General features: G+C 44.6%; 1 protein-coding gene across 4 annotated transcripts in view; it reads left to right on the top strand.

Annotated features, from left to right (window-relative positions):
- Positions 1-11,692, top strand: part of LOC135262789 (CUE domain-containing protein 1-like) — a 34,603-nt gene extending 22,911 nt beyond the window's left edge. For 2 of the 4 annotated variants that reach the window (XM_064350032.1, XM_064350033.1), the window contains exons 6-10: positions 2,604-2,675; positions 3,937-4,026; positions 4,878-4,971; positions 5,432-5,490; positions 6,018-6,091. In XM_064350032.1, the coding sequence (XP_064206102.1) occupies positions 2,604-2,675; positions 3,937-4,026; positions 4,878-4,971; positions 5,432-5,490; positions 6,018-6,091 (389 nt within the window). Of the gene's footprint in view, positions 1-2,603; positions 2,676-3,936; positions 4,027-4,877; positions 4,972-5,431; positions 5,491-6,017; positions 6,092-6,731 lie in introns of those variants that run through there. The other 2 variants (XM_064350034.1, XM_064350035.1) reach the window with 2 other exon arrangements.
- The last annotated feature ends 614 nt before the right edge of the window (positions 11,693-12,306 follow it).

Below are 12,306 nucleotides of genomic sequence, written 5' to 3'. Positions count from 1 at the left end.
TCTCACAAACACATACACACACTGCGCATACATACACTGAACTCTGGCCCTGGAGAGAGGTACTCTCTCTCATACACACACTATACTCTCACCCTGGAGAGAGGTACTCTCTCACATACACACACTATACTCTCACCCTGGAGAGAGGTACTCTCTCATAAACACATACACACACTGCGCATACTTACCCTAAACTCTCACCCTGGAGAGAGGTACTCTCTCACATACACACACTGCGCATACTTACACTAAACTCTCACCCTGGAGAGAGGTACTCTCTCACATACACACACTGCACATACTTACACTAAACTCTCACCCTGGAGAGAGGTACTCTCTCACATACACACACTGCACATACTTACACTAAACTCTCACCCTGGAGAGAGGTACTCTCTCACATACACACACTGCACATACTTACACTAAACTCTCACCCTGGAGAGACACACTGCGCATACATACGCTAAACTCTCACCCTGGAGAGAGGTACTCTCTCACATACACACACACACACTGCGCATACACACACTGAACTCTCACCCTGGAGAGAGGTACTCTCTCACATACACACACTGCGCATACTTACACTAAACTCTCACCCTGGAGAGAGGTACTCTCTCACATACACACACTGCGCATACTTACACTAAACTCCAGGCCTGGAGAGAGGTACTCTCTCACAAACACACACTGCGCATACTTACACTAAACTCTCACCCTGGAGAGAGGTACTCTCTCACATACACACACTGCACATACTTACACTAAACTCTCACCCTGGAGAGAGGTACTCTCTCACATACACACACTGCGCATACTTACACTAAACTCCAGGCCTGGAGAGAGGTACTCTCTCACAAACACACACTGCGCATACATACACTGAACTCTCACCCTGGAGAGAGGTACTCTCTCACATACACACACTGTGCATACATACACTAAACTCTCACCCTGGAGAGAGGTACTCTCTCACATACACACACTGCGCATACTTACACTAAACTCTCACCCTGGAGAGAGGTACTCTCTCACAAACACGCACACACACTGCGCATACATACACTACACTCTCACCCTGGAGAGAGGTACTCTCTCACAAACACATACACACACTGCGCATACGTACACTAAACTTGCCCTGGAGAGAGGTACTTTCCCACAAACACATACACACACTGCACATACATACACTAAACTCACCCTGGAGAGAGGTACTCTCTCTCATACACACACTATACTCTCACCCTGGAGAGAGGTACTCTCTCACATACACACACTATACTCTCACCCTGGAGAGAGGTACTCTCTCATAAACACATACACACACTGCGCATACTTACACTAAACTCTGGCCCTGGAGAGAGGTACTCTCTCACATACACACACTGCGCATACATACACTGAACTCTGGCCCTGGAGAGAGGTACTCTCTCACAAACACATACACACACTGCGCATACATACACTAAACTCTCACCCTGGAGAGAGGTACTCTCTCACAAACACACACTGCGCATACATACACTGAACTCTGGCCCTGGAGAGAGGTACTCTCACATACACACACTGCGCATACATACACTAAACTCACCCTGGAGAGAGGTACTCTCACATACACACACTGCGCATACATACACTGACACTTGCTCACATCCATTAAATCACATTCACTTATCCAGACAAGTTCATACACATACACACCTACACACGCACGCATGCTCGTACACACACGCACACACACACACACACGCATGCTTCCCTTCACGTTCATCCAGACTCGCATGAACTGTCTTGTACGCACAGACTCACATTTACCATCAGTAAAACACAAGCCCTCCTCCTCGAATGCACACAGAAAAACCCTGCGATGGTCTTCAGTCTGCCCTGTCTGTTTTTAGGAGTTTATTTTTACTTAATGCGCAATGATGAGTCAGGTAATAAAGTGCAATTCCACTTTCAGAAATCTCATCATTCCCAGATTCTACCAATATTACGTGTGAGAACTGGGCTATGTATGCAAAAGTGTAATGGCAATTTAGAAACACTTCCCCCCCTTTTACTCCCTAATTTTCAATGCCCAGTCTTGCTCACCCTGCAATACTGATCAGTCCCCTTTGTCAGTTTGGGAGAGTGCAGACGCACGCACGTGCTGTTCTCCGAAGCGCGTGATGTCAGCCACCGCTTCTCGATGAGCCAGCCCGCCCGCCCGTCCGCTTTTATTTCTCATTTTTGTTTCGGCTTGTGTGTGGCCGGTGATGCGCTCGGGCTGCTATCAGTAACCTCCTCCTCAGTGTCCTCCATGGCCCTCCACCACCAGTGCAAATTCACACACTAATGTTCCATTCATTCTCATCTCAGTTTCCAGCTGCTACGTAGGTGTTCATAGGTCACTGTTAATAACCCCCCCCCTTCAGAAAAAGACAGAACCTCTACCGCTCTCACTCGTCCCCACCATCACCGCTGCTGCACAGCGTACCCGTCCGGTGCAGCGTGGCTGGTTCTGTCTCGCAGCGTCGCGGCCGAACTGGGACGGCGGCCGCGGCACGTCCCCGGCCGTCACTGTGTCCCCATCGTAACGTCCGCTCTCTCTGTTATAGATCGGCTGAAGTATGAGTCAAAGAGTTCCAAGTCCTATCATTCATCTGCTAGCGTGGAGAAGTCCACCGCAGGTAGATACCATTCATCCGCTCTGTCCATTCTAACCCAGGGGCCCCGGGCCCCACCCACAGCTGTGTGTGAGTGGGAGAGAGTGAGCACTGTAGAATGTGTGTGTGTGTGTGTGTGTGTGTGTGTGTGTGTGTGTTTGCGTGTGTGTGTGTGTGTGTGTGTGTGTATGTATGTATGTGTGTGTTTGTGTGTGTGTGTGTGTGTGTGTGTGTGTGTGTGTGTGTGTGTGTTTGTTTGTGTGTGTGTGTGCATGTATGTGTGTTTCTGCGTGCATGTGTGTTTGTGTGTGTGCGTACACGTGCATGCATGCACGTCTGTGTGTGTGTGTGTGTATGCATCTGTGTGCGTGTTTGTGTGGCAGCATGTTCGCATGTGCATGTGTCTCAGTGCATATCCAGCCACCCCCCCCCCACCACCACCATCACCGCCATCTCAACAACCACCTGCAATACCAAATCTAAAAGAGGCTTGTAGGCTCTCTGCTGTTCATGTAATCTGGGGTTTTCTTTTCTGCTTTCTCTTTCTTTTCTTTTTTTTGTTTCTGTGCATTTTCCTGTCATGGGGGCGCCCTTTTCAAGTTACCCGAAAAGGGGGACATCCCATTTTCACATGAAGGTGTCTCTTACCTCTCTTATGTTGAAAATGTGTCTGATCTCATCCCCCCGCTCTGAGTATGTGCCTCACGGTGAGGCGTTTGGGGTTCATTAGGATGTGGCTGCATGCAGAAAAACCCAGATTCCCATTCATTACATTACCAAAACCACCTTACTGTTGATCAAGTGAAGAGGTCCCAAGCTGGATGAGAAGCTGCCAGTCCCCCCTGGTCTTTGTCACACGTGTTTGGTTGGTTTTTGGATTTGGGGGCACTTGGCGAAAACAGGACAGCGCAATTTGGACCCCCTGGTACAGCTGGACTGACGTGGCAGTTTTGAGACTGCCAGAGAAGTCCTTGGCGCGTGGACACCAGCATTGTCCGAGATAGAACCGATGGATTTAGAACATACGATGTGTGTATGCATGTGCTTTTGTGTGTGTGTTTGTCTGTGTGTGTGTGTGTGTGTGTGTGTGTGTGTGCATCCGTGCGCACGTGCTGCACACAGGTGATGTGTGTGTGTGTACATGTGTACGTGTGAACTTGAATGTGAATGTGTGTGCAGTCAGTGTGCGTGTGTGCTTGCATACGTGCGTGCTTGCATGCGTGTGCGTGCTTGCATGCGTGTGCGTGCTTGTTGCCCTGGGTTACGTTGGCTGTTCTTATTGCAGGGGAGCACTGTGCCTCTGGCTCTGGGGAGGCCTGCATCCCTGTTTCCGACGATGCCTTGTTCCGAGACAAACTCAAGCACATGGGCAAATGTGAGTATGACGCCTTTCAATCTGTGAATTAATCCCCCCCTCCCACTTCCCAACCCCCCTAGCCATCTCTGTTTCCCAGGGCAATGGACACTTTTCACTTTAGCCTGGTTGAGTAACCTCCATCGTATGTGCTGTTAACAACATTTTTCTCTCCTGTTCTCCTCTCTTATTCATCCTGGGAGATTGAATTCCAAAAAATGACTAATTGAGAGAAGGCCACAGTCTTGAAAAGGAAATGTGCAGGGAAACTATGTTCTATGTCACAATCCTTTGTAAAAAGACATTTAGAGGAATTTAAAAGTCATCAGTAAATGTACTGATCAGTTGGAGGAATGTGCTCATTTCATCTGCATCCTTCTTTGCTGCCTGAAATGACCCTCTCTGTTATTCTTTCGAGTGGGTGTTGTACCGTTTCCTTTTTGTGGAAAAATTCACATTCATCTCTAAAATAATTGAACGCTATTGTAATTTGAATGGTGAAATATTTCCCATTTTCTACCACTCTCAGGGTTCTTTCGTGGAATTAACTTTGACTCTGTAAAAGTAATGCTCATTGTATCGTCCCACAGTGTTGTTTTAATGAAACTGAAAATGTACTTGCATTCACAATAGCATTATTTGCTTTGTGGCTCCTTTATTCAGAAGGACTTGCACAACTTACATTTTTACTTAAACAATATGTACCTTTGGCCGTGGGTACAATTTCAGTGTCCTACCTGGGATTTGAACCTGCAGCCTCCCAGTTGCTAGCCCTGTCCCCGAGCCGTTATATAGAGCACAGTGACATATTTTTCCAGACCAGTGCCCCCCTTCCCGCCGCCTGACTCCTCCGCCCTGCTTTCTTTGCTCAGCAACCAGGAAGAAGCTTTTTGAAATCGCCAGAGCGTTCTCGGAGAAGACCCGGAGGAGGAGGACGAAAAGAAGAACGGGCCTCAAACACCAGTCGTATCCTTCAGCCCGTGCGTCATTCGACGTGGGGCCCTCCCCCGTGGAGATCGTTTCTCTCTCTGGCTCTAATGTACGCGGAGGTCACTCAATGCGAGCCCTCTCTGCTGAGCGTGGGGGTTAAATAGTAATGAAGACCCAAACAGACAGCGCAGAATGCAGTCATGTCACGCTGGTTGTAATTGACTTGCTACGGAGATGTTCTGAGTGGCACAGCAGCTGGATGCTGGTGCATTAGCGCTGTGCCTCGTTTGTGTTTGTGATGCGCAGGATGGCTCGAGGGCCATTAAGTGGTGGGCAGGGGTAATCAGGCTCGGAATCAATGAGGACGTGTCCTCGGAGAGATGGCGGCGGCGACCTTGGGCCGACCTTGATTGCACATTCTGCTCGTAGCTGCGGGGGCAGCAGTGTTAGCTTGAGACGCTTTTTTTTTTTTTTTTGCCTTGAACCAGCTTTTCAGATTAGGCACTGCCACCTCCACAGCCAACCTCCTGGAGGACGTGGAGGGAACGCCATGCGGTAAGAACCCTCTCAGACTGCAGATATTTTTTTTGTGGGGAGGGGTCTATTGGGGTTGTTTAAATTGGCTGTGTATAATTAAGGCCTTTAAGCGATGAATCCCAGACAGAGAAACGCAATTAAATACTGACCACACATCAAGAGAATGGGAATTTTGCTGCTCACCTTGGCACCAGCTGACTGTGACTGGAGGTCTGCAAGAACAGGACATAATTGGTTTTGGTAATTGGCTTGCCATAGCTTCTCAGGTTAGCACTACATGAGTTATTCCAAATGACTCACCAGGCACACATTCAGTAAGCAAACACCTGCTGACAGTGAGAGTAATAGCTCTGTTCCAAATGATGCTAGCTCTCTCCTGTAGCGCTGCGTGGCCTCTACATCGTTTTGGGCTGTTTTTGAGGAGTGCCAATTGCCTTTACTGGTGTGTGGGTGCCCTAACTCCAGTTAGGGCACAACTGGTGATACCAAATTGGGGCGAGGAAGCGTTGGAAATGGGCCACTAAGGCGTGTGTGTGTCTGTGCAGAGGAGGAGAGTCAGCTCAGGGGACGGGGTGCTCAGGAAGAGGAGGAGCCCCACAAGGAAGCGTCGTCATGGTGAGTTCCCACATCGCACCAAGGGCTCGCTAGCATCAATCCCATTAGTCTTTATTTCAGAAAATTACACCACTTAGTTCAGCCAATCACTCGCTTGCTTTGTGGAACCATTGCTAATGGTCATTATCCTGACTGCTCTGATGTATTGGCTTTTAGAAGAGTGCAAATAAAGAACATGTTTAATGGTTGCAGTAGGAATCCGATAAGAGACTGTGATTGAGACTGAAATTATATTGTATTTGTGAACCAAAGTATCAGTTTCCAAAAAACATAACTCCTGTACCAAGGCATTCTTTCTCTCTTGTAGAAAAATTGAAAATCCTTTATTTCAAAGGCTTCTGCCACTGTTGCAAAGAAAAATCAAATTAGGTTATAGATCCACAAGGCATTTTAACAAGTTTCAACAATTTGCAAGTGCAGACTTCCTGGATGACACGGTTGATCAGGAAGCTTTTAGGGCTGTGGATGTTTCGCGTTTGGTTTTTTTTCACCTAGATGAAGGAACCTGCAGAGCAATTTAAGTGTGGTGTCTACTTCCTGTGTTCATCACCCACTAGGTAGCACCTGTCCTCCTTTTATCTGTTGCTCTTCAGACTGATACTCGACGTAGCTGGTAACTATCCCGCCTCTTTTCTCATTCGTAGAATTTTCCGGACGTTTCCACTTCAGGATTTCCATATCAACAGTGGAACGACCTTCGGCTTTGACTCCTCTCTGACCCAGACCAGCCAGTCCCAGGTGCTATGGGACACATCCCCCTCACACCGCGCCCAGGGACGAGGAGCTACATTGCACTCTGTTTGTTCGGAGGCGCCCCGTCTTCTCTCTGGGCCTATAATTCCAGTACTGTTGTAGTGTACAAAGTTATCAATTTTATTTAGTCTATGAATTTAACAAGCTTTTAAGCTGTCCTTCGATGGGCAATATTTTCACAGCCATTTTCTATCGTTTCCCTGAATTCTCAAGTAGGAAAAGAATAACAATTATTATATGGTTTCACGGTGTTATGTAGTTGCCTTGATTTGGTTCTCATCGTTCTGCAGCCCAGGTCCAGGTGATGTCTTCCTGGGCAGGTGATTGGGGGGGCTGCTTATTTAACGGGGCAGTAAAAGCAGTAGCGTGAGACTCAGGACTCCACTTGCAGGTGCAGGCTCTTCTGTTCACTTCGCTGATGACGATGAGCGGTGCCGCTGCCGCCGGTTGCTGCTGCTTAAATCGAGTGCTGCGACAGGCAGCCGTATGTATCGAAACCTGCCTGCAAATTTCTGATTTGTACATATTGAGGTGCTGTAAAAACTTAGCTTGTGTGGCTTGACTTTCCCCTCCGGACTCCGTGGGTCATTCGCGCACGCCGGGAGATTCTCCTGTTTACCGTAGGTTACGTTTCTGTTCTGCCTTCTTGGTCGTGGATATAGGAATGGGTCAATGGGTCTTCCATGCCAGAGTTCGCTTTTGAATACGAAAAAGAACGCACTCACCCTTACTTCTGATGGTGATAATTGGCATTAATTACGACCTACGGTGAACAAGATTTCTATAAACTTGACTTAGAATAATGAAAGGAGATCTGCAGTGAATGAACGCCAACCTCTGCAGTGCTAGCTTTAGCATTCTTTTCAACAAAGTGGTTCTATCAACCGAAAGGGGAAATTGCATAGATAGAAGCCATTATCGATGTTTTTTATTATGGTGCAAGATTGTTTGCTCCCCTGGGTATCCCATCTGTTCTGGAATGTTCCATTCAGGGTTCTACATGTGTGATGAGGGCAGAGTGATATTTTGAGTGATGTCAACTCTTAGCATTTGCCAAAATTGCCTACCCCCGCACATACGCACACACACCAGGTGTAGAAGAGCAGCCGCACCTGTGGTACAATGCAGTTTGATTTGTGAGCCTAAGTTTTTTTTTTTTTTTTAATTACAAATCAGACAGATTGGACAGACTTGTTCATGCCCCTTTCATGGGAATGCTGAAGAGTGCCGTTTCAACAGCTCTTGTACGCCCATAGCACCCGTAGACAAGCTGCCCTTTCCAGAGCAGTGTTTGGCAAAATTACAGAACCATTAACGGATAGCTGTGGCTGTTAAAATAGGAATTCTTTTTTTTACTTTAGCATGGGACTGCGCAAAATGAGTGTTGAATATTGAATGAAGGGACATCTCCATGGTAGAGATGGAGAAAGAACATTGCTCCTGTCACTGTATTACCCGGAGTCTGCATAATGCTAGGACTGAACATTCAGTATGAAATGGGAAGAGTGAAGAATCCTGTTTTATGAAGCAAAATCTTTGCAAGTGTTATTGTCAATAGTAATGTAACTATTAGAAAAATTTTATAGCGAAGAGAAAATATGTAACTGTAATGAAAGGCTGTGTATGTTGCAAATTTATACACGAACTAAAAAAACAAGTGAGGAGGAGGAAAAAGGAGAAAGAACAAAAACTTGCTTTATGCTTCTTGTTTAATGCGTGAGATTTTTAGTTCTTGAGCTGAATAAAATATCCAGTTGGATGTGTCAGTGAAGGCTGATTGGACGGTAGGCCTGCGGCCATATTTGAATGGTCTTAGAGATGTCTGCCATGATTAACAGAAAATGAAGGGAGTTGAATGGGATTCCCATTATATTTTGTTTTTTCCATTTCACTTGTACCATGGATTACATGTATCCGTGACTCACCTTCTACAGACCCACCCTGCATGAAGGCATCTGAATTCCGAATAGGTCGTATGAGAGAGGTGAACAGGTTTGAACAACCTCCCTCATGGATTTAATTCCAGGTGACTGATTTCATGGCTGTGCACGTGCACCGCGCTTTCCATGAGGAACACGTGGACCAGTACTTGCACTCCCTTTGCTCATTTTACCAGGTGGGCTGTCCTCAGTTCACCAGTTGTCCGCTTGCCAGTTACGCCTGAATGTGTGTGCTTGTGTTTTTTTTTTATGTTAGATGGCATGTGTGTCATAAACAAGTGGCTAATTCTGTGAATCCGTTGTCCTCATTCTCACGTTCTGCGAATGAGTGCGTGTTAAAGCTGAACTGAGCATACCGTAGTGCACAGGGTCAGCCTCATCACACTCTTATAGAATACCCTCACACCTGATGGCGTCATGAAAGGACCCGTTTCCTTGAGCGTTTCACTGTGAAAGGCTTTGGTTGTGCTACGAGCCTTTTGAAACCCGTTAAAACACATTTGGCGATTACTTCTGAAGAAACGGGGGACCAGATTGATACTCTTTGTAGTTCCTGCCGACTAATGTGTGTTTACATTCCCTCTGTGTCAGAATAGCAGGCGTCTTAGTTCTACTGCAGCCAACATTCTTTTTTTTTTAAAGATGTTAGCTTTATTGCAGACATCCCAGAGGAGAACACAAGGCAGTCATCCCAGCCCTTGAAGCTACCGTCTGTTTCCAGCTTGAATTCTCTGATTGCTCTTCTCAGATTCTACTCCGGCCACTTCAACGGTGTTCTGTTTTGTCCTTGCTCCAAAACCAGGCAGCCACAGATGTAATCAGCGCCAATCAGCCTTTCTCTCAGTGGCATGTTGTTCTCTCGATTTGTGGACAGTTCAGTGCACACAATGTAAAATCAATAAGGAGGCAGTTTGCCTACCTTTGGGAAGATGGAAACCCCTCCATCTTGGTGTTGGTGCTTCTAACATCTGGCAGTAATGTAGAGAGATGCAGTTGTAAAATGCAAGCAGGTGTTCCTTTTTGTGTAATGCCTATAGTAATATTTCTGAACATGGATGAATTAATTGTGAACTTAATTAATGGATGTATGGTTGGTCATGTTACTATAACAAAGCATGTGTCCCAAGCTGTGTGTGTGTGTTATCTGCAGGTAAATATCTAATCCACTCAGGGAATTTCCTCCATCCGTTCTGTACTTATGTTCAAATATCTTTCCAACTGTCTTTCCAACTGTAGAAGCACAATTAAACGCCAGATAACAACTACGTCAGAGTTGTTGCATGGTTGATGTACTTCATCCTGCTTATACAGTGAGCCTTCTGATCAGGAGGAGCAGGACTCTAGGTCTGTCTCCTAGCCCTGGTCCTGGGGGAACACTGTATACTGTTTCTTGCTCAAAGTACAATTAATTGATTTTGATTTAGCTGTTCAATAAGTTCTGATTTACATTTCCTTGGATAAAAGATTAATCAAGATGAATTGGGTGTTAGGTCTTTTTAACAATTAGGGTTATTATGAAGAGCCCCCCTTCTTTTTGTAAAAGACAATTTATGGTAACAAAGCAGTGCCCCGCACTCCCAAAAACTGGCTTGAACAGACCACATTTCTCACCTACATTTATTTGACATGTTTTAGTTAATGTTGGGCCCTTGAATTCAGTTGAAGTGGCTGTCTCAAACTTTTGATTGTTCAATTATTCTTGGCCTTAAAACAGTTTATCGAGCATCTGCTTCATTCTGTCAAGTTGAATAATAATTTAGGGATCAAAACTAAGCAGGATGTCAAGCCAATACTCAGTTACATCTTAACCAAACAGTTAATTTAAAGTTTAGCTTTAACAAACAAGCATTCATCAACAGGTAATGCTGTTGTAATTATTTTAAAAATGACTCAGGCTGCAAGTTGAACTAGCTGAATAGTTTTTATTGAATTCAGCAAATACCATCAGCGAGTCATCAGTATATACCTGACATCTTCCCATTTCCCATTTTTTCACCAATTGTAGTTGAATAGCTGCTAATTGCAGACTTGTGTTCAACACACCACTGCGACTTGGTAAGGTGTGGCCCATTGCAGTAACCTGCCCGCCTTTGCCAAATTATAATTTCCTTCCATTTGTATAGCATGTGTTCCCTAAGACCCAGGTCATTCGAAGAGCTCTGTCGTCTTCTCTTCAGCTTCAAGACTTGCGCATCACTCACTCACGGATCCAAGCTCCTTTCCCAGTGGGGTATGGACTGAAAGTCCAGACCCTTCCTTGGCATAACATTAAGGACTTCAAATGCATTAGCCATTTTTCAGGATTCAAATTCTGTGCAGTTTTACTCCAGTATGAGTGAGCAGGGCACCGGACCCTTATTTGTATATAGTCCTGTTTTGTGTGCTCCTTTAAGTAACAGCTCCCTCCAAAGGTATGTGTGATTTATGAATGTATGGAATGGATATGAAGCCAGTCTAACTGCTTATAACAGCTAATGTACTTGTTTACAATGTACCTGTGTGGGCCTGCTGTCTAGAATGACCCGTAGCCCTGTCATAAGAATGTACTGTATGCTATATTTACTGGTGAGAAAATATAAAGGCGTGGTCTTATGTTTTATATCGGCTATAATGAAGCATATATGCTCTGACAGGTGACAACCTTTTAAAAAAAGATGGTAAAATAACTGCAGTTAAAATGGGAAACAAAAATAGGAAATTGCTCATTTCTAAGAATCAAAATCGCATTTGTATTTATAGAGGAGCTGATAATACAATGAAAAACATGTTTGGTGTGCTCTAACTCTGTCCAAACAAAATGTATGGTTATGTAAGTTATTGTCATACTTTCAAGATTATTTCCAGATCAGATATTTCTTACATTTCAGAGATGTTAATTTGCTATTGAAATAATAAAATTGTGATGTATCCTGCCTTGTTTGCTTATTTTTTTTCAAATGCAGTGACCCTAAAATAACATAATAGCTATATATTTTATATATATATATATATATATATATATATATATATATATATATAGATCTCAGTATTGCTATATATTTTGTAATTAAAACGTGACTAAAGCATGCAACTTTTGCTCCGAGGCTGATGAATGCCCTTACAGAAAAAAGCCAGTAGGTGGCGCGAAGACCAAACTTGGAAATCAAGGTTTGTGACCTAGTGGGCTAGTTATTGCATCATGTAATATGCGTAATATTTTATGAAAGATGTGTTTGTATTATTACACAATTTATTATTTTTAAGACGACCATATTAAATAATGTATGCTAACATGACAATGTATGCATATGGATATGAAATTTAAATAGCCTATTTAATGTTAACATGTAGAAAGATTTTGCGTTGATATATTAAGAGATTAGACTAAACTAGTTGCCGAAGCCGTGGCTACTGTTGATCTTTAAAGCCGTTTCAACTATATAAACGGTAAAAAGAAAGGTTTGTCCAGTTTTGAATAGGCTACATTCTGGTTGGTAGTTTCTCTCTCCTATACATATGTGAATTCGATACTTGGTTTATATCAGGG

Source organism: Anguilla rostrata, chromosome 9 (genome assembly GCF_018555375.3).
Source record: "Anguilla rostrata isolate EN2019 chromosome 9, ASM1855537v3, whole genome shotgun sequence".
In the NCBI taxonomy this organism is placed as follows: domain Eukaryota; kingdom Metazoa; phylum Chordata; class Actinopteri; order Anguilliformes; family Anguillidae; genus Anguilla; species Anguilla rostrata.
The sequence above is the reverse complement of the archived record's forward strand: the minus strand, read 5'-3'. Positions and strand labels throughout refer to the sequence as shown.